This window comes from Tachysurus vachellii, chromosome 3, assembly GCF_030014155.1.
Source record: "Tachysurus vachellii isolate PV-2020 chromosome 3, HZAU_Pvac_v1, whole genome shotgun sequence".
Classification (NCBI taxonomy): domain Eukaryota; kingdom Metazoa; phylum Chordata; class Actinopteri; order Siluriformes; family Bagridae; genus Tachysurus; species Tachysurus vachellii.
Window position 1 is genome coordinate 12,311,213 of NC_083462.1, and position 23,588 is coordinate 12,334,800.

A 23,588-nucleotide genomic window follows, 5' to 3' on the forward strand; every position below is an offset into this window, starting at 1 on the left:
TTGCCCCAGCTATGTCTCTGTTCATGTAGCTACCTAATACAGGCATAGATACAGGCAAATCAAATCCTTGGCTATATTAAAAAAATGATTCTGTCTCGTCCAAACGAGTAACTACTACGTGTACCAAACGAGCTGCTACAACACACATAAGATAGTTTTTTGACATACATTGGCCAAGTTTTGTCTTAGCTTTATTCCCGTTCTATTCTTATTCATTCCTTTTCCACTGCTCACTTTATATGTGTTCTCTTCTTAAGTATAAGCAGAACAGTGAGTTATTACATGTAATGAATGAGACAAAAGAAAGGATCAAGGCTGTGAGAGGGAGTATGGCCTCTGCTATAATAAGACAAAGCCCATTTGTGACAGGCACAGGTGTGTGTGTGTCTGTGTCTGTGCCATCCCAGGTCATGCAATACATTTCTGGCATGTCAGTCAACCCACTGTTTTATTCTACTGTGTGTGGTGTGGCCTTTTCTGTAACACAGGGTTCAGGAATGACGCTATCCGTCATGAGATTTTCTGTCTGTAATATCATTATTAATATAATTTACAAATATAACAAACGCAATTGTTGGTTATGATGAATGACGTAAGGTTCCCTGTGTAGTCTGAGGGTCAAAAGTAGATGGGGTTATGTCTGGGGTTTATATTTATCTGAGGGATTCCACACTGAATATTCACTTTAGTTTTATAACTTAATATTTATCTATAAATTCTAAATGAATTAAAAGACCCTATAAAACATTCAGCGGCTGTCCAGGGAATGTACTGCAGAAAGAAAATACTTGATTTACACAGATTTTGTGTAACATTCACAACAACACCAGTTTATTTTTGTATTTTATTCTGAAACATTTTTTTCACATTACAATAGAACTGCATGCTTTCACTGAGATAGCATCTTTGATGTATGTTAAAATTCTTTAATTGTTTAAACATTTGTAATAAACTATTACCCTTATATATCATATAAACAGCATTTATGCATGTGTAATACTCAATACAGCAGAAATTTGTAGAATTAAATATAAATTTGTTATATATTTATTTGCTCTTCCCCTTCCCCTATATATTTTCTCCCTCTCTCTTATGTCCACTCAATCCAACTTTAAAACTTTAAAAAGCATGGCTCCTGTTCTGGTTGATGGACGAGGTAGTGTGTGTGTGTGTGTGTGTGTGTGTGTGTGTGTGTGTAAGTGATTGTCGCGAGTGTCTGTGGCTTTGAATTAAAAAGACAGTAACTAATCCAGAGATTTTATCATTATATTTGTAGTAATACATAATGAGTGTGTGTGTGCGTGTGTGTGTGAACAAGTTTCGCCATGCCACGATAAAATTAAAATATTAATAATCTCTTGCCTGATATTATGCTGTGGATTAAAAGGAAAGATATAGATTTCAACAAATGGATTTCAATACTTTACCCAGAATCCACCAGGGCTGGCTGCTACCAGCATGAGAATATTTAAACTTAATACTAGATCCAGAGATACAGCCACTCTATTTCTATGAATGTTAGGTGTTCCAGTAATAATTTGACCTTTACCTTTGATCAGTGTGTAACAAAAACTCCAGTAAATGAATATTATTCAGAAACATTACATTGCTGTATTGTCCATCACTATTTGAGTCCATAAAGACTTTAATTCTGTTATCCATAACAATAGTCTTCAGTTATAATAGTAGCACTTTGAACAATATTAAAGCATTTATATATTTCTTAAATTTTCCTTACAAATTCTTTCAGTCATAAGTAAACATTTATATTATAAAGAATACAGTAATTTCAGTATTTTGTTTCCTAAAATCCAAGCTTAAGACCCCTGACCTGTACAGACAACCAGCTATTATGGCACTGTTAAACTGTACAATTAAAAAACAAAAACATAGATACACAGAGAAAGAAATCAACAACAGATATGTAAATAATTAGCAATGTATGATATTCTATTATATAATAGGTATAAATGAATCAGTAAACACCTCTACCGTTTCAGTGAATCATGTTCTGTGAACTAAAAACAAAATAACAGCAACATATATAAATCTAACTAAATTATTCATGCTTACGTAAACCTGTTAACTCAAGTGTAGTAAAAACATAGATTTTTTTTTTACTTGTACAGAATGTTTTTGTTCATCCAGGTTATGGCTTCTTTTAGCATGTGCATTAAAAATCTTATCAAAGAAATATTTCTGTCAGCAAAAGAAGAATAAATAAATTACAAATAAAGAACGAAAAGTAATCCTGAAAGGTTTGCAGCACACATGACTATTTCACTACTGATCAATAAAAACTGGCTTGTATGTATGTTTTGTGTCAACTTACAGTATCTTTGTGTCTTTAGCAAGTAAATCTTGTAGTTTGGTTGAATCATGTGTTCGCAAAACACCTACATTTGCATGCAATATCACAAGTCCTGTTATTTGCAGACAATCAAGCTGCTTTGGCATTCGCTTATTGGTCCACCGATATCAAAATGACTGGATTTAAAAAAAAAAAAAGTCAAAGAATATATGTCACAAAGTTATGAAACAAGGTAAGCAGATGGTTAAAATAATATGGATAACTGTATGATCTTCCCTTGAAGTTCAGAGGAAGACTTGCTCAGAGAGTCTTGTGCTTCAGGAGAGTAGCGATTGTGCCATATAGCTATTCCAGGGTCAAGTTCTATTTTCTGGGCAGCAGAAGACAATTAGCACTGTGACGCATGTTCTCTGGCTTCTGCAGATGACTCACTCTCCTCGGGAATGTCTTGCAAATCTAAATGTAGAAAAAAAGACAAAAAAATTATAATAATAATTAACTTAAAGTGCCAGGAACGCAACTGGGTGCTAGGCATTTAGTTAACAACACAACTGAACACACTGGTTGATTGTGTAGCCATGGTTTATGGTACCCTGGATAACTGACTGAGAATCACCTGGATACATTATTGTCCAAGCATGACTTTCCAAAATGACGTCTCAACATGACGCTATCTTTGGAACCTTTTTGGCAAGTTAGCAGTAGGTTGACACTGGTTCCAAATGGTGACAGGAAACCCTAGTGATTACATGAGTTAATTAAACTACAGTTTCATACATAAGTGGCTTTTTATTTAACCCCTCCTCACAGGCATGACATGAATCATTAGATTAGTTTATGCATCAATACCACACAATGCAACTAAGAGACTCTCAGAATAACTAAGAAGAGGTTCAGATATGACTGCCACACCCATGGCACAGAGAGAGTAAACTTGTAACCTTGTAGTATGCACAGTGAAGCCCAGGAAGGAGCAGCACACCTATGAGTTGGAGATGCTCCTCACAGAACGACATCACAGTAGAATGTGGCCTTCCATAATGACAGATAGTCAAGTCAAGTTAAGTCAAGTCAACATAGATAGTCAGATGGTCTGAGAATTGGATCATCAATGTACAGTCTAATAAGTACGGAGTACGGAGTAATAAGTAAGGAGAGGACCAGGTACAACAAGAAATGTTCTGCAGACTTGCATGCAACAACTATACCTTGGAAAGAAATCTCAGAATTAACTTGTCCAGAGTCATCACATCACCAGTCTATGCATCCTTACGCATCCTATGCCAATTCAAAAAAGTTGTACCAAGTTTATTAAGAGATGCCATTCATGGTTCTGTAATGATAATAGTAGAACAGAGAGAGTAGGACACCTTACTCCAGCCTACGTTACTATTGCGAGCAAGCAGAATCAAGATAATTTATCAAGCTCAGTAGTGAAATTGCAGGAATGTGAACACATACAGGACAGAGCAATAAGGGAAAACCCAACACAAAGCAAGTTTGTAGATGACTAGGGAACAGCTCAGATAGTGATAGCTCAAAACGATAGTGATTCTTTTGAGAAAAAAAAAACCTACAGAGTTCGCACCACCACAGAGCCCATACCATTTCACTGAAAAATACAAGCAATGAAACCAACAGATTAACTTTAGCTCCATCAACAGTCATGATCTCAGTGGATACTGTAGCTGTCTAAAAGTGCTCTGATGTGGAATGTCTGAATATGACTGTCTGAAGGTGTCTGAATATGACTGGAATGTATCACAAATACTGCATCATGTAACACACAAAAATAAATAAATCCTTATTCTTAGGCTCCTCTCTAGTTGAGTGTGATCAGAGATGGAACTTTTTGAAATGACAAGAAAACTGAACACTGTAGACTCGTCCACTTAACAACAATAATACGATGTATATTTTCACCTTTAAGTGAAGTAACTCTCCCTTAAAGTAAAGTTGAAGCCTTAAAGTGAAGCAATCGTTCTGCCAGTGCTCGTCAAACAGCATTACACAAAATCTAAAGACTTTCTGATGACCCTGTTCATCGCCATTATGCACTTGATGGACTTTGCCCATGCAAAAACATTTCTCACACAGCACTGGACTTCAGTATTAAATTATTGCACATATAAAGTGATTGCATATAAGAATTTCAGTCCATCCATTTCACTACATTATCTCAGTGAGAGCTACATTTCTAATTTGCACAGGGGTTAGTGTCTTAGACTGCAGGTTTACACCGCAAGTGTGCTGATAGAATTAAACTAGGATTGTGCATTACTTAACATAATCTTTGTGTTTGTGTTTTTTTGTTTGTTTTGTTTGTTTTTTAAATAAAAAATACTATGCCCCTGTAAGCTTGAGCTCCAAATATCACTTACTGGTGGCACAGTGGCACAGTGGGCAGAGCTGCCGCTTCAGCATCCAGCATAATATTAAAAGCTAAAGTATTTCAATTTCAGACTTTTCTACCACAGTATACTTTCACACACTTATTCCTTAAATATCGAGGTCCACTTAACATAAGTAACATCATGTGCAGAAGATAAAACAGCTGTATATAACAACATTGTATTATATATTTACTTTTAAAAGCTTCAAACTGAATTCACAGAAATATCTATAAGCCTTTACATTACAGCAGAGTGAAATTCTTTCTTCTAATATCCTAACTTCGGAGGTTGGGGGTCAGAGCGCAGGGTCAGACATGATACAGCAACCCTGGAGAAGTGAGGGTTAAGGGTCTTGCACAACGGCCCAACAGTGGCAGCTTGACAGTCCTGGGGGTTGAACCCTGATGCTCCAATCAACAACCCAGTGCCTAAAAGCTTGAGCCGCCACGGCCAAATCTGCAAGTGAACTTGGAAAAAAAAACAGGCTTACATGATACTATTAATGTCAAAAGGAAACCTCTTGGACTATTCACATTTGATGCTGTAAAGTTTTCACTTTGTGCTATTTTCATAAATGCCAAAAAGAGCATCTTTTAGTTTGCAGTCAACCTCTGACAAAACACCTTAAACGCAGCTTCATTAAAATGCATGAAACCCCTCTTCATTTATTTCATTTCTATGGATGTTGAACTCCTGCCCATTGAAGGTTTTATTGGCTCACTGTCTGAACACCTACATAAATTAGGGCATGATTCATTGAAAGGAGCTGCATATGAGGGTAAATTGGTATGTGTTTTTTTTGTTGTTGTTGTTGTTATATGTAAATGAAGAACTAGTGGGTGAGAGCTTGTTTCCATGCAGATGAAGTGGATGCATCAGTAGTGCTCATATCATCAGTTGTTTATGCTGCCATACAACAGTTTCATGAATCAGGCTGTAGTGGGCAGGAGGGTGTGTGGGAGGAAGGGGAGGGAGGGGAGAGAGATGTTTGGGGTGAGCTCATGGGCCAGTGACTAACATGACACACCTGAGCCTTGGTGGCCCTTCTAAATTTCTGTCATTTTTCTTTCTCTCTCTGTGCAGTGTGTGTGTGTGTGTGTGTGTGTGTGTGTGTGTGTGTGTGTGTGTGTGGTCACCAGCAGAGCAAGGCTAAAACCATGCAAAAATTGTCATGTGAACTGAAAAGCTGCAACATTATTTGTTTTCAGTAAAAAAAAAAAGGTTTACATTACTGACTGACTGTAAGATCCTGGCTCTGCTGTGTTTCTAAGTGCATACTACCAAGTTGGTTAATCATAGATTCTTTTGTGACCTAAAGTTTGTATACTTTTCTACAAAACTTCATGAAAAAAGGGCCTAGACTTTTCAAGGGTAAGGTTTTCCTGTGTGTCTCACTGTTCACTCTTTGTTTTTGATATCCATGAAAACGAATGAAATCATTGTTAGAAAGGTGAATCATGTGAAAGGTCATTGTTAGTATTTGTATAGCTTAAAAACTATTTCAAATGATATATGAAAGTAAAACAAAATGTGTGACATCTTTTCCCAGGGGGCAGAGTGACATTAGTTAATAATCTCTCAGAATTACAGGTATTGAACAACTGCATATAAATGATCAAATTTCTGATTATATTCAAGTGTATCTTTATTTCCTATTAAAAGACTGAAATAAACCCTATTTCTTGACATTGTTACTAACTGCTTGGTCATCCTGACTGATCCTGACCCTGAAATGCTAAGCAATACATTTCTATGAAGAAGGAAATTTAGAAGACAAGAAAATAAGAAAATGTAAAGCTACATATTATTGCAGATAATGTATTTGATCACATTCAATATATTTACACTTGTTTAGATGTCTTTTTTATGTTTTTTTCCAGCTTTACTTTCTACCTTGAAAGTTACAAGTAGTCTACATTTACAGCTTTACCCTAAGAATGATGAATTACAGCTGATTTCTTCTTCTACTTTCGTCTTTTCCTGTTTGGGGTCGTCACAGCGAATCATTTGTTTCCACCTCCTCAGCATCCTCTACTCTCACACCAATTACCTTCATATCCTCTTTCAACACACTCATATATCTCCACTTTGGCCTTCCTCTTGACCTCTTACCTGGCATCTCCATCTCCAACATCCTTCTACCAATATAACCATCTCCCTCCTCTGTACATGTCCAAACCATCTCAATCTAGTCTCTCTGACCTTGTCCCCAAAACAGCCAACCTGAGCTTTCCCTCTGATGTGCTCGTTCCTAATCCTGTCCATCCTCATCACTCCTAAAGAGAACCTCAACATCCTCATCTCTGCTACCTTCATCTCTGCCTGGTCTCACTATTGTCTTGTACATCTTTCCTGTGATTCTTGCTGACACACTTCTGTCACACAACACTTAGCTGGCCTCTGACCATCCTAAATAAAACTATTTACATTAAATCATTTTATTTGAAAATTTTTTTTTTTTACTTTTGTAATATACCCTCTGACTACTGACCTCTAGGGCTCTCGGAACGTGGGGACATTTTCAAGTCTTCGTCATCGTCATCGTCTGAGATCACATCTACGTCGATATCACTGCAGTCCTGCTGAGCATCTGTCTGGTCCATAGATGCCTGTCTGGCAGATGGGGTGTCAGCATTTTGGTCAGTTTCACTCTGTCTGCGATGTGCTGGAGTCTGGTAGAGTGAAAGAGTGGTAACTAAAATGTTATAATAGTTATGAGATAATACAGTATTCAATTCTGAATGCACAACAATGACCACTGCTTTGGTAGAACCTACTAGCTCTAGGCCTGTATTGCCTGTCACTTATACCACAGTTCTTCCATCAGCTCTACATAATTTAAACATAATAATAAACGTATTTAATAATAACAGATTAAACAAAGAATGCAATCACTGATATGGTGAAAAATAGTAGCAGTTAACATATCACTCAATATCACTCATTTGTTCACATTTAAACAGGAACCTAGAAATTCCTAGAGTACAGAATATAGAATGTCTACTTTCTTTCTTTGAAATATTTAAATAATATTAGAATGTAATATTAGTGTAGTGGCAGACTTTTGGACCCAGTGTAGCTATGTAGAAGTTAAATAAATCAATGTGCTGTTATAAGAAAATAATAATTCTTCATGTTGCTGTGCATCTCACCATTCCATCATGGATGACATTCGGTTCCATAATATTTATATACACTACATACTGTTACACAAAACCCACTCATTAATTTAACATTAACCGAGTAAACATTTGAATAATGGTAACACTACCTGAATGGTGTCAAAGTGCACTTATTTTGCATCTTGCATCTGGTTTACATCTGGTTTACTAGATAGCTGAATATCTATAAGCAATCACCACACCTGTTATCTTTTCAAGCAAGCTTGTTTGTACACTCTGTGTGTTTAAAAATAGTCATTTTACAACCTTTTGCAAGAATGCATGAGAAAAATTGCTAAAGTATCTTAAACATTACAGATGAATTCATACTGTAAAGTTTCATTCAGAGAGACCAGAATTCAGAAAATCTTATTAATGTACTTTGAGCTACATTTTTAATATACTTGTGTTCCTGTAGCTACTGTAACATAAACAACAAATTCACAGTACCTGGGAATGTCCTATGCTTTCCACCAGTGCAGCGCTGTTAGATTTCAAGTCTCGCAGTTGTTTTTCGAGCTGGGCCCGTGCCTTCTCGCTGTCTTTGAGTTTTCCATCAGCTCCTCTGAGGCGGATGAGCTCCTCCTGCAGGAGGCTGTGTTGGCGCTGAAGCAGTGCCAGCTCTCCCACTGTCCCCACTTCACTGGTTCCGTCACGTGAGAGAGACCGCCCTAGGCGGCACAGAGACGTCCCACCCTCACGCACGCACAACTCTACGATGGAGTCTTGCCGAATCACTGCCCCCTGGGAAAAGAGTGACTCTTTTATTACAGCTGATACAGGTCCTAAGTGGAATACTTGATTTTAATTCTGATCTATGTAATAACATACGCAAATTAAGTCTAATGCAAAAATCAGATATGACTTAGATAGTGTGGGCTTTAATCTGACCTGCAGAGCATGGAGCTGAGCGCTGAGATTCACCAGTCTCTGAGATACTTCCTGAAACACACAATCCATGAGCAGAGGAACAAATCGAATAAACCTCATTATACCACATCAATACTGATGTGTTGATTCTGATTCATTTTCTATAGCAGCAGCTCTGACAATAATTTCAGCTGCAATTCAAATCACAGGATATATTAATGCTCTTGTTCTAATACGTTATCATTTTTCTTATAACAGCCCATTCACAAGGATGATCATCTACTGTACATGATCAGTGATATTGTGAAGTTTTCTGTAAGGAATTGACTGTTAAAGAATTATGAAAGGAGTCTCCAGTGTCAGTGCTTCTGTAGCAGACAAGTCCATCAAAAGAGATTCAGAAGTTTAGTTACAAACTGCCTTTTTTTGTTGTTAACTTTATAGAGAGGAAAAGAAAGGCTTCTTATAATAGGGAAAAGCTGTTTATATTCCTATTATATTGTGATAATTACTTTCAAATATGTACCCGAGTACATTTTGTCAAGCTGTATATAAAATAAATAAGTAAATCCCTGACACACTCATAGCTTTGTGACACAAGATATTGCTACCATTCATTGACACTGACTCTGAGAGGCAGAGTCAAAGGAAACAGTACAAATTCCTTCAGATATTCAAATGTGTTTATTCATTAGGGTCTCAATAATAACTGTTTAAATAACAATCAATAACGATATAAAACTTCTATAAACAAACCAGTACCTCAGGTGACCATCAGACATTCAATCAGATGCGCCAACAATTCAGTAATATACATGATTTCTGTAGGAGTTTCTCAGACTCTCACGTTGTTTTAGAGAAATATTGGCCATTTATGTACAGCTCTCTTAAGATCCTGCCCCAGTGTCTCACTGCGGTTTAGGTCTGGACTTGCTCAATCCAACACCTCAATTTTTATCTTCCATAACAATTCAGATGTCGATTTACTGGGGTACTTGTGATCATTGTCCTGTTGCGCTGCTGGGCAGATGGCGTCACATTTGTCTTGTAGATTGTGGTATAAAGCAGATTGTGGTATAAAGTGGAGTTCATCTTTGTCTCACTGCAAGTTTACACAAGTCCACTGGCTGCAAAGCAAGCCCAAATAATCACCCCTTCACCGCAATGCTTCATAACTGGTATGTGTCAGGACTCAGCCCAGACTTTGGCCAACGTGCCCTTTTGTTTATGTTTGGTGTCACATGTCTGCCCCGCCCTTGTCTCTTTCTTCCCACCTCTGCACACCTGTTCCTTATGTGTCTGATGGTTATTAGTATTTAGCTGAGCCGTGTTGCCTTGAGCAGCGCAGAATCCTTTGTTGTCTTTTGTTGTTGTCCCGTCCCTAGTCTGTGTCTATGTTTCGTGTTCTTTTTTAGTTCTTTTCTATTTTATCCCTGCATCCGTGACAGTATGTTCATGGTGATATTCTGTTTGCCTTTTACCAAACATGGTGCTGTACATTGTGACTAAAGCTTTGGTCAGTCCAAAGGATATTGTTTCAGAACTTATGTGGCTTGTTCAGAAGTTATGGTCTATATACTTTTGGGAGAGAAGGGCTATTTCCTTGACACCCTTCCATGTTTAATCTATTTTTTACTTTTAGTGCTGTCATGGGCATTAGCACTTAATTTACTAATTAGAGACCTGTGGATGGAACTATATATATATTTATTATTTTTATTTTTATTATTATTATTCTTTTTTTTTAAATATCTCTGAGCAATAAATGAACTTAATGAAAGCTCTCAATTTGTCCTTCTCCAACAGTCCTTCTCATTGTATAATGGTTAATTCTAATAGGAGACAGTCTTATAACCCTTCCAAGATTTCTAAGCAACAACAACTGCTTTTCTGAGGTCATGGCTGATGTCCTTCCTTTTGGCATTTATAGAGGTACTCGCACTACTTTTCACTATTCTTGTGCATTTTGTTAGTAACAACTTTGGTCTTGCTACATTTTTATTACCCCTACAGGAAGTCATGGATGACCACCTAATAATTCTTAAACACTCTGTAACAAAAAAATGAAATAAAAACTGAAACACGGTTCAGTTGCATTTGCATCATAAGAATTTCTAGGGACACTAACTGTAACACTTATTAAAATAAACTGGTTTCAATTAAAATTTTAATAATCTTTTTTTAAGTGGATCATCAAAATTTGCCTCACATCATAACTATTAGCTCTTGAATTAAAAAGTCATCATCTATCTAAAATTCAAACTGCAGATCACTCATTTGCAGATGAAACCACTGTGAAACAGGAAGTTCAAACACTCATGTTATTCAAAGTTATGACCAAAGTTGCCTCAAAGTGAACTACAGACCAATGAACCAGAAATTGGTTCTCTATACCACACCCAGATAAAAAAAAAAACACATGACCACATAAACAAAAAACAAAAGAATTGTGGAATGAAACCCTAATTCACCCGTTTAACTGTTTTTAATCAACATGGTACCTCGCTTGGAGTCTTGTCCTCCAGACGATTCCCATTTCCATCCTGCATAAATAAAATGAAGCGGTCAGCTCAAAGGAATCATGCTACTGAAATGAATCAATTAAATGATTCAAACATTATTAATATGTTAATAAACTGTATGGTTCCGAGGTAAAGGACATCAGCTTGACAAATACTCCATATAAGGGGAGTTTGGTAATGCTTCCTGAAACAAAAAGTCTGGCAGCAGTTACAGTTGTGCTGCTTCAAAATCATGATAGGGTTTTTTTTTTTTACTGAATTTGCGTTGCCATGGAAACAAGTGTCACACTTGTGACAGAACCGCATGAAACTCAGTAATAATACAAAACATCTCTCCTCCATTGCAGTAGGGTTTAATGGAGATTTAATGCAAGTAAATTACTGTTTAAAATAATAATATTAATAATAATAATAATAATAATAATAATAATAATTAAAAATAGCATTATAAATGCACATTGTTCATTATTTCTTAACTTCTCTTTTGAAAATATGCCTACCTGAGAACCCGCTGTTTCCTGGGAACCATTGACTAAAACCTCCTGTCCATCTGAGAAAAGGAGAAAATTGAATTATGAATCACATTTATTTTGCGAACAAAAGATTATACGTTAATTTTTTTAACTTGGTCCTGTAAAATATGCAATAACATTTAAACAGCATCTTTTTTTTTCTTTTTTTTTGCATTGACTAATTATAACTTGTTTAATTTGCATTCTATCTAGCATGATAAGCATAGCTAAAAAAATCTATTCACAAAGACTATTCACAAAAATATACGAATAATATACTGTTTTTTTAACGAATATCAAAATTGTTAGCAGATGCAGTGATGTGGTCTTTGTTATAAACTTGAAAAATAAACTCAAATTTCTTCATTCTTCTTCAGTATTCAGTTTATTTTAGATATAGATTTAGGCTATAAACTGGGAAAATGTACATATGTATACATGAAAATGCCATTGAATCATTGTGTGTGAGTAAAGATAAAATGTAAGTGTTCTGTAGTTTAGCTCAGGTTTTATGCTCTGCTCACAATGGTTCTTTATGTTTCCTATGAATCATAACCTCGATTCTGCATCAGTGTCAAGCTGACTCCTGATATGAATCTAAATAGGAGTCTGCTTTTGCTCAAGACAGCACTGAATATTTACACCCCAAGATACAGGATGGTGCTACACAACTCCAACCGTTCAGATGTTCATAACGAAAAAAAAAACAAAACAAAGAAAAGTCATACTAAAAGAAAAACTTAGAACTCAACAGGAGCTGAATCTCTTTGTACAGTACGACACCCTTTTGCTCTTGCTTCATACTCACTAATCAACAGCGTCCCTGTGTAGTTGTGGTGACCGTTGGAAGTGCAGGCCAAGGGGATATCAAAACCAGAGCCTAACAACAGCTCAGTCAGCCTGTCCACTAGGAAAAAAGCAATAAATATCTTAAGAGTCATTTTTATATACAGTATATTCTATCATTAAGTATACAGCTGGTAATCGTAAAGCTCTGAAAAGGGTCGTGCGAACTGCCAGCCTTCCCTCCCTCCAGGATATCTACACAAGTGTATAAGAAAGGCCCGGAGGATCATCAGTGACTCCAGCCACCCATCCCACAGACTGCTCTCTCTGCTTCCCTCAGGAAGACGCCTCCGTAGCATCCGATCCCGCACTAGCCGACCGAGGGATAGCTTTTTCCCTCAGGCTATCAGACTAATTAATAGTCACAACTAATACACCCTACAGCATACTTTCACAATATGGTTTGCCACACACTGCACCTTAACTTCGGACTATCCACACTGGACTATACATTCACACTGCATTATACACACTGGACTACACATACACACTGCATTTAATGCCATAATCCATCTGTTACCACTAGATACTATCCGATGCACATCCATGTCACTTCTGTACCTGTACAATCTGTTTTGCACCCTATAGTATTTTATATATAATATATTTACATATATTTACACATATGCATATATAAGTACATACTGCATATAATGTGTAGTGCTACTGTAAGGATGCCCAATAATACACTGTGTGTACTGACAGGTATGAGCATATTGTTCATTTGCTGATTCCATTATCTGTTTGTTAATTGTACATATAGTACACACATTGTACCGGCTATATGTATGAGCATACTGCACATTTCACCTGTTGATTTCATTGTTTGTTAATTGTACATATTGTACACACATATTGCACTAACTATATTTATGAGCAAATTGCACGTTTTCACATGTCAACTCATTATGTATATCTTTAACTGTTCTGCAATTTCTGGAGTTTGCTCCTAAGAATTTCACTCACCAAGGCACATGTGCTGTGGTGATGTGACAATAAAAGTGACTTAACTTGACTTTAGTAATACTATATTATAATACCAATATGATTGCAATGCTGTTTTGGTAAAATATTGGGATAAATGAGGATGTGATGGTCCAGAGGTCAAGGCACTGGGTTCCTAATCAGAAGGTTGGGGTTCAAGCCCACAAGCTGCTGAGACATCTACGTTGAGTCCTTGAGCAAGGCCCTTAACCTCACCTGCTCCAGGGGCGCCACATGATGGCTGACCCTGCGCTCTGACCCCAGGCTCATAATAACCTGGGATATGCGAAAATGGGGAAGTCGTGGCCCAATGGTTAAAGAGTTTGACTCCTAACCCTAAGGTTGTGGGTTCGAGTCTCAGGCCGGCAATACCACGACTGCGGTGCCCTTGAGCAAAATGGGCATAAATGGCTGCCCACTGCTCCGGGTGTGTGTTCATGGTGTGTGTGTGTTCTGTGTGTAAATGCAGGGAACAAATTCTAAGTATGGGTCACCATACTTAGCTGTACAGTATGTCACGTCACATCATATTCAATGATGTGGTGCTGTAAAAAGGCCTGGCATGAAAATGTCTCAAAATGGCTTTACAGAATACAAGGAAGTTCAAGATTAATATTAGACTTATATTTAAATGTGTTTCTATTTATACCTAATAAACAAGCCTGAGGTGACCGAGGTGACTGTGGTGAGGAAAAACTCCCTTAGATGGAAGAGGAAGAAACCTTGAGAGGAACCAGACTCAAAAGTGAACCTCATTCTCATTTGGGTGACACTGGATGTGTGATTATAAACTGTTATAAACACCAGAGAGTGTTATTATGAATAATGTCCTTTTTACAGTCAGATACAGTCTGATAAATGTGTATTGATAAGGAGGTTGTTGTCCTCAAAGACCACATGGAGTTGGCAATGTTCTCTGTGAATGACCGAAATCTTCATGAAGCGGAACACATTTTCTATTGTGTTTTCTATTTTTTCTATTACTTTTGTTTATCTTTTATTTTTTTTTCCTACAACAGCAGATCCAGAAAAGTTTTATTCTTTTAATGCTACATTCACACAGAAAATGAATCAACATCAAGAATTCAATACTGTGTAAGAAATTTACAGTTTGTTGGGTATTTCTTCGTTAGTCTTTGCCACTCACCCTCAGTAATGGCTTGTGTAAGTAGCCGTTCTCCTCGAGGTGCCTGAGGTGTGTCAGCTCTGAACAGGTTCCTGGAGTTGGGTGGCAACAAAACCTCTTGACCAGCCATGACCTCAGCCAGATCAGAGAACAGAGTCACACGCTCCTGCAGCAGCTCCAACACTTCCCGGTCCTTTTGCTGAATATCAGCTGTGGGTGAAGGAGTAATGTCTTAAACCTTATACCAACATTATGCAATGCAGATCTAAAAATAACTGCATGGAACTTTGTGTAAAACTTACATTTTATAATTAATATCCTATTCATTTTTTATATCACTCCATCCTTATCACACTAGACTAATCTGGACAGTGTAATACATGCCTTTGAGCCTTCGTAACAGGGCCTTGTCCTCTGTCTCAATTAGTGGGAATTCTTCTCTTGACGGACATCTGTAATGTAAAAAAGTGCGAGCGCATTAACACTGGATGATGATACACTCACCGAGTACTTTAAAAGGAACTTTGTTGCATCAGTGCAGTGCTTTAAATCACACATGTACAAGGTCATGAGCTTTGGTTAATGTTCACATCAAAACATCAGAACAAGGTAAAAAAGCCTCAGATTCCTGTTCTTAACTGACATGCCTGAAGGTGTGACATGTTTTGCGTTCTGAGATGCTTTTCTGCACAACACGTTTGGTGATTGAGTTACTATAGACTTTCTGTCAGCTCAGACAAATCTAGACTCTGGTCTCTCTCATCAACAAGGTGTTTCTGACAGCAAAACTACTGCTCAGAGTTACTTTAGAGTAAGCACTAGAGACCGTCGTGTGAAAATCCCAGGAGATCTGCAGTGTATTAGTAGATCACCTACTTGGCTAGTAACATTAAATAGTTAACTCTCTCTCTCTCTCTCTCTCTCTCTCTATATATATATATATATATATATATATATATATATATGAACATTCATTTATTTTATAGGCATACATCTACAGCTACAGCAGGTGGAGTAATCATTGGCCTGTTTAATCACTGATAAAACATGCTTGATTACACAGATTAAACAGGGGAATTTATCCATTATCAAGAATGAACATGTTATCTTAGACTCAGTCTGATTTATAGATTTATACTTTATACTTAAGCATTTCCTTAAAGGCTGGTTAGTTTTGTTTTAATTACTTTTCATTTGTGTTCAAATCATTTTTGCACATATTCTGTAGCTTCCCACCCACTACTTTACTACTTTACTTTATCTGGGTGCTACTATGGCAACCAATAATAAACTAAAGTGCAGAAACGTTACAGACAGATATTACAACACTACAAAATACAAAATATAAAGGCCTTTTGGAAAGCTTTTCGCCACCAGATAAATAGACATTTAAAAAGAAAAAGTTGGCAGCATTGGTTTAGAAAATAACTGTTATCTGACTCATGTGATTTGATGATTCAATGACCTGCACTACATGAGGCTCAGCACACATGACCCAGTTGGGATTTGTGGTACATTGAACATCAGAGTTCTCACATTCTGGATATGAGAAAAGATCATGGTCATGATCATATACCATGCTGTGTGTGCGTGTGTGTTTGTGTGTTTGTATGTGTGCGTGTGTGTGAGACCTGCTAACGGCATGCTGTATGTGCCGTATCCAGGTGTTTCGGTCATCTTTGGAAGCAGCGTGCAGCTCGTACATCTCCGGAGGACTGAACTCACTGCTGATGAGGAACAATCCACGCTCCTGATTTGCTATGTCTCTAACCAAGAGGTTCTGTAGTGACACTACTGCAGACTTATCCTATACAGGAATTAAAAGACAGGGATAGAAGAAGAAGAAGAAGAAGAAGAAGAAGAGGAGGGGAAGGAGGCAGAAAGAGAGATAAATAAATGTTTAAACAAAACTGTTGTTGAGAGATGGCATTGGATAGATAATGTGCAACAAAGTGAGATGTTTTTGTGTGTATGAGCCAATAAACTGAAGGTTGACTCACCAAGCTGGCAAAGATGTATCTCTGATCTTTCTCCTGCAGGAACACTAGTATATCAGTCATGAGGAGAACTTGAACATCTACAGGACACAAACAGTAAAGCAAACGTGCAAAACACACAAAATAGATTTCAGGTCATATAGTGGGTCCAAAAGTGATGTAAAAGAAATTCCATAACCTTAAGCTTAATCACAAACAAAGGCCCTTTCAGATTTTGTGGAAAAAGCTACAGAAGTGAGAGTGAGAACAGACAATGGTGTTGTTGTTTATGAAAGGTTTTTTAAATGAGAACATGTGTCCTTTGTTTCTAAAACCCTCGCTCATCATCGTTTGTCATCGCACTTTGTCTTCACACACACACGAACACACACACTTTTCTCATTATTAATACCCTTAAGTCTGGAGCTGGGTGTTTTCCACAGCAGTGTGCCTTCGTGGATGAGCTGTCTGCGCAGTAGCTCCGCAGGTCTGAACATGGCGTCTGAGCGCAGTTTGGCCTGAGAGCGTGGGTCTAGTCTGGAGCGGATCTCCTGCAGCCGCTGTGTTCGCTCCAGCTCAAGCACCTGCTGCTCCACACCGTTCAACAGATCTCTCAGTAGTGCCAGAGCCTGTTTCAATCCTGCCTCCTCGTCTGGATTGTCTATATGGAGCATCAATTCATGTAAAAAGTTACATACAAGTAGAAACATGCTGTTAGAAAACTTCTACATAGGTGATTCCTATCAAAAATGACACCAATTCTGAGGACATTATAAGCCTACTCGTAATACTAATGTCTGAACAGTTGAACTACTAGCGATGCATTATATCATCAGGTTTGAATTGTGGCTTAGCAATAAAAAATGTTTATACTCACACTGAAAGACAAACGGGCAGTAAAATTAATATTAATTATAAAATTAGATCTGGTAAAAAAGTCAGCTTTATGGCATGTTTAATCTAAATAGTAAACTGATGTGATTAGACAATAGGAAAGTGGTGGATCAAGCGGTTAAGGCTATGGGGTGTCGATTTGAGGATCGGTGTTTAAGCCCCAGCGCTGCCAATCTGCCACTGTTGGGCCCTTGAGCAAGGCCCTTAACCCTCTCTGCTCCAGGCATGCTGTATCATGTCTGACCCTAAACTCTGACCCTAACCTCCAAAGTTAAGAAAGAATTTCACCGTTCTGTATTGTCTATGTGACAAAATAAAGGCCTCTATTCTATTCAGTGTCATACAGACAGCCTATACTTATATCCTCTCCTGTACACTTTTTGGTGCACCAATTCCCAAATTTGCTTACAACTTTGTTTCATAGCAGGTGCATCATTTTACTAAATTCACTTTACATGTTTCTAGAGATTTGATTACTTACGTTATCAAATATATTACATAATTAATAAAGCATTTCCAAACTTTGGCTGTGGGTGAGTTGAGTGTGTGATGTGTCCTGGTCACACTGTTACCACAGTGACGGCTCACCCTTGGTATTGTCGAGGATGCGCTGCACCAGTACAGGATACTTAGTGATGCGCTGAGTGACCAGCAAAATGCACTCCTGGAAACCGTGACGACGCAACAGAGGACCTCGACTCACCCTCTTAGCGTGTGTGAGAGAGAGAGAGAGAGAGAGAGAGAGAGAGAGAGAGAGAGAGAGAGAGAGAAAGAGAGAGAGAGAGAGAGAGATGTCATCCTGTAAGTGTAACTCTGTGACTAACTGTGAATATAAATGTACAAATTTCCCCCTACAATGATTGTCCTTTTATCATGTTTTATCATTCATAGCTAGCAAAAACATCAAGCCTACATACACCTACGTTCTGTCTAAATTTATCTACAAGATAATTCTGCCTTGCAACATTATATGTGCAAGAGTTCATCAAGACCATCCTGGAACCTGCACTACCCAAAACTCAGTACACTGCATTGTAGTTAAAAAAAAACTGTTGCACTGTTGTTCAGCTGAAGGCTACAACCACCGGTTTGATAAATACCTTTACTGGATTAAAATCATTTAATGGTTCAAAACATTTTTTAGGAGAATACCTGAAAAACTGATGAGTCATGCTAGCATGCAGGCAGCAAGGCTATTAGCACATATAACACCCACTCCCATCCAGCTGTACATCACTGTCCTCCCACAGCAGTAACACACACACACTCTCTTATTTGACTAGTATTACTCGGTTATATAAACACATGCACACTAACACACACCTCATTTATCTCATCACATACGGCTTGTCTCTCCCTCTTTGATCCTGCTCCTGAACTAATCACTCTGTTTGTCTATTTCTGACACTGACGTCAGCTGTGTTTGTCCAATTTGTTTACACAATTTGGTCAATTTAGAAATCACATTTTAAAATTGCATAAAACGACACAGAAAACAACAAAAGAGGATGACAGAACAATTCTTTCCCTGGTGAAGAAAAATTCCTTCACAACAGAAGGTCAGAACATCCAGGAGGTCGACATATCTGTGTCAAAGTCAATAATCAGAAGAAGGTTGCTATTGGTAAACTCAATATGTTTCTTACAGGGACAAACATCAACCTGTACCAGGATGATGGGAAAAGAACAGCTCATGATATGAAGTGTACCACCTCGTCTTACAGCAGAAAACAATAGCAACCGGCTGAATTATGAAGTGTATAAAAGATAAGATAAGATATTCCTTTATTATTTGTCCCACAATGGGGAAATTTCTCTGTTACAGCAGCATATATATATATATATATATACATATATATATATATATATATATACACACACACACACACACACACACATATATATATATGTGTGTATATATATATATATGTGGTCATATTTAATACTTAGTGGCAAATCCTTTGGGTCCATGACTATCTGAAGTCAGGAGCCCATATAAAATATCACCAGACACTGGGTTTCTTCTTTGCTGATGCTCTGCCAAGAATCTGCAGCTGTCTTCAGTTCCTGCTGCACTTGGTGTTTTGTTTGTGTTCAGCCAGTGAAATACATCTTCAGTTGAAGTGAGGTCAGGTGACTGACTTGGTAATTGCAGAACTTTTTGATTTGCTTTGAAAGTCATCTTTGGGTCATTGCCCATCAGCAGTGTGAGGATTTTGAAGCGTTTGGTTGACACTGAGCAGATACTTAAATTAAAGGTGAAGGTCTGTACTTTGATCACATATACTGTATATTAACTCCATATGGCAATGATCAAAAATTCCTGTAGTCACCGTTATTGCTGACGGCTGCAGGAAATTTTGCCACCTCTCTGACATGGTACTTGAATACTTGGATAGTAGCCTCCAAAACAAAGACCTTTGTCTGAGATCTGTGATTCTTTTTGCATGTAGGACTATGTATGATTGTATTTGTGACCAATACAATTTTACACAGGATGATTAAAGATTTGAGAAACAAATCCATATAAAGCCATACTGGACTTTTGCCTTTAAAAGGAGTCATAAGGTCGCCGTTCCTTTGGAATGCGACTCACTATGGCTGCTTCATGCCAGCATCACTGCTGGCAACACTCACACTGTTAGTGCTGCTAAATATGTCTTGATCTGCTGTTGTTTCAGCCGGGGTTTTGTGCGGTTTAGTGGAATTGCTTTCCAATCTCCAATGGCAAACTCCTGTTCAACAATGAATATCTCTATGTCACCAGGATGAGGCAGATAGTGAGTTACAAAAAAGTCAGGACAATCCATGCCTAAGTGCCCTCTTTAATGGTCTGATATTTCACATTTAAAACTAATAACATCTGATGTGCACATTTGGTTCCAACCAGTGTTAGAAGGATGCATCAGTATGCAAAGACTTTCTGTCAGCATTTGTATTCATGTTTATGTGTAAGATCCTCATTAACGCCCTTATGCAATGAGAACGTGCAAACACTTTTGCAAGAGAAGACGAACAGGTTAATACTCTTAAGAATAAATGGTGTTAAAGAAGTTCAGCTGTGGTTTATTCACAAAATGACAATGAATATCTTTTGCTTTGTCCTTACCCGTATGAAGTACTGCAGTCTCTTGTCTCTAGCCAGCAGCTCTTTATATAGTTTTACAGCTTTCAAGTGACCGCTGCAGAATTCAGCATAAGTCTTCTTCATTTCATCAGCACACTGACCTGAAAACTGAAACACATGCAGAAAAGATACAGTGGAGCACCGATTATTAGCATAGTTTTCTTAGCAAAGCATTCGATCCTCCCACACAGGGCATTTGCACAGGGCATGTCACAATGCCTCTCCCTTACATCAACTAATGTATCATAACTCTATATAAAATTTTTCTTTAACTGTTTAAAATAATATTATCTTGTATCTTCTATGAGAAATATAATTTCCTAAATCAAAATAAATGAAACTGGTAGTGCTCTTAGACCATTGTTCATATTGTTTCTTGTTACCTTCATACACCTACTACGCAAATAGTCACACAGGACCAAATATTCACTATTCTGGAGGAATTCTCTCTCCATTTTCTCCCAGTTTGGTAACCCCATATCCATCTGTCCCCTATAATAGGACAGCCACCAACCAGGGAGGGTGATGGCTAGTACATACTTTCTCCTAAACACATAAAACCAGCCATCTGCATCTTTTCAATCTGTTGCTCATGCTGAGTCACAGAGTGGCATAAAAGACAGAGAAAAGTGATTCCTACACTTGGCATGTGTCGCTGTGATTGACAAGTGAGAGAGAGTATACCGTCCCTCCAAACCAAAGTACATGGCCAACTTCACTAGGTTTGTACCCTGTTCCAATCTGGGTACACAGGTCCATACACCAAATACAGATTCATACATATTCAGGTTAGTATAGCAACCAAAACCCTAACCTTTACCCTAAACCACACACACGCATACACACGCACACTACCTGCTGCATAAGGAGGTCACTGATGCGGCTGATAGTAAAGTTGTGTGTGCTGCCAGCCTGCAGGCAGTGCTGCCGACGATTGAGCAGCTGAGTAAGGAAGCGAGTATGTATCACAAGAAGTTTCTCCAGGCAGGGGAAAAGTGCGTGGACGACGCCTGGCTCCAGCTGCACCTCATCCAGCATGCCCCGTCGAAAAACCCCATCCATGATACGCAGTGTGCGTACGTGATGCAGCTCCGTCTGGATCAGCTCTAAATGAATAAAACAGAAACAGACATGAGTAACAAACCTATCAAGCCATTTAGAAAGGGATTATACTTAGACAACACTTAGCTATCTGGGTTTAGTTAAGAGAGCATTATTGAATGCTAAACCCTTAGTTTTGTTTCACAATCTCTTCACCACTGGTGTAAATCCTGCAAAAACATACTGATATTGTATTTTGTTTTAAGTTTATATGCAGAAACTAGAAGTGTGTGTGAGAACAAGCTACAGTACAGATGCATTTTAACATTACTATGAGATGAAGACTACAAATAAGACAATACAATAGCCATCTAATTAAAGCACATTGGGATTTGTGTATCTTTTTTTCTCTCTCTCACCGTAGATGACATCCTGCCTCTTGATTATATCTTTGCGGTGAGTTTGTAGATAGGAGGAGTCAACCACCATGCTCCAAGAGTCTGCCTCAAAGTCCCGCCCCTCAATTTCTAGCTCCTCCAGCACTGAGGCATAGTATACCTCACCTACAAAAATAAAAAAGGGGTTGTTTTCTGAATAAAAAAAACCCAGATGTTTGGATAGGAGCACAGGAAAAATTTTGATCTGTTGTAATGTCTAACCCTAACTCTAGGTCTATTTGTTGTGCATATAAAATGTCTATTCTAAAAGGAGAATGAGATATAAAGTCAAATTTAAATGAGATATAAAGTCAAATGTGTGTGTGTGTGTGTGTGTGTGTATACCCTCATCGTTGAGTGATTCCATAGACATGGTTCTGCTCCTGAAGTTTAGAGAGTCTGTGGATTGAGACAAGATCCTGCGCAGCCCCAGGGGAGAGTCATCACTCAGTGTCCTACACACACCAAGTGCATGCATACAGGCACAATTGCACACACATGCACCCCACATATGCATGTACCAAACAACCGACAACAAAAAAATATATATGTAAATAAAATGAGTTGCAGGCATAAAGGAACAAATGCTAACAATAATGACAGTGACATATACAGCCACAAAAAAACAGAGAAAGCATACAACGATACGAAAATGTAAACATGTAACACACAACAACTACTCAGATGGGTTATGCAGTTAGAATGACACTGGACCATGAACTTGCACTCGAATACATTCAAAATAATAAGGAACGACACAACCACATAGGTTTGGTATTAAACAACAAACACATACAAATAATTCTGTAGAAGACGAAAATAAAATTCCATCACAAACTTTAAAGAATGGGGTAATGACCTCATCGCCACAACAGGGACGTGGTCGAGTGACTCACCCTGCAATGTTATTAGTAGATACGCTTTTGGACAGCAGGAGGGAAGAACGTCCGCGTCGGGAACCGAGCAGTGATTGACGCAAGCTGTCGGAGGGGTAGATGGCTGAGCTTGGACGCTCTTTCAAATGTGCTAAAGGCATAAGAATAAATTGGTCAGATTATGCAACACATTTCTTGGACCCCAACATCCACCATGACTAATCAAAACACTTCCCAACACCCACACCACTGCACACCTTCACTTCTAACTTTTGATATGTACTCAGTGGCAATGGTTTTATCCTGCCATGGGACGCTTTTTACACCTCAGACTTTTAATAGATTGCCACAGTTCCTGCCACTTTAAGAAGTTCTCTTTTAATCTGCTGTGGTACAACATATTAAAGATTGGTCAGAGTCTTGGAATGGAGCTGTGCTCTACAAGAACTACAAACGTATACTCAATGTGTCCAAGACCAAGGAGTTGGTAGTGGAAGAAGACAGTAACCCAAT

At 38.0% G+C, this 23,588-nt stretch overlaps 1 protein-coding gene across 6 annotated transcripts in view; it reads right to left on the reverse strand.

The window, feature by feature from the left end:
- Positions 1-830: 830 nt before the first annotated feature.
- The window catches only part of arhgef1a (Rho guanine nucleotide exchange factor (GEF) 1a), a 67,717-nt gene continuing 44,959 nt past the window's right edge, over positions 831-23,588 (reverse strand). For 5 of the 6 annotated variants that reach the window (XM_060865763.1, XM_060865760.1, XM_060865762.1 and 2 more), the window contains 18 exons: positions 23,097-23,226; positions 22,546-22,655; positions 22,183-22,326; positions 21,578-21,828; positions 20,705-20,830; positions 18,184-18,301; positions 17,114-17,362; positions 16,726-16,802; positions 16,357-16,532; positions 15,110-15,177; positions 14,747-14,935; positions 12,578-12,676; positions 11,758-11,807; positions 11,237-11,278; positions 8,757-8,807; positions 8,316-8,609; positions 7,196-7,376; positions 831-2,767 (listed from right to left, as the gene is read on the reverse strand). In XM_060865763.1, the coding sequence (XP_060721746.1) occupies positions 2,700-2,767; positions 7,196-7,376; positions 8,316-8,609; positions 8,757-8,807; positions 11,237-11,278; positions 11,758-11,807; positions 12,578-12,676; positions 14,747-14,935; positions 15,110-15,177; positions 16,357-16,532; positions 16,726-16,802; positions 17,114-17,362; positions 18,184-18,301; positions 20,705-20,830; positions 21,578-21,828; positions 22,183-22,326; positions 22,546-22,655; positions 23,097-23,226 (2,423 nt within the window). In that variant the 3' untranslated portion in view covers positions 831-2,699. The remainder of the gene's footprint in view (positions 2,768-7,195; positions 7,377-8,315; positions 8,610-8,756; positions 8,808-11,236; positions 11,279-11,757; positions 11,808-12,577; positions 12,677-14,746; positions 14,936-15,109; positions 15,178-16,356; positions 16,533-16,725; positions 16,803-17,113; positions 17,363-18,183; positions 18,302-20,704; positions 20,831-21,577; positions 21,829-22,182; positions 22,327-22,545; positions 22,656-23,096; positions 23,227-23,588) is intronic. The other variant, XM_060865764.1, reaches the window with a different exon arrangement.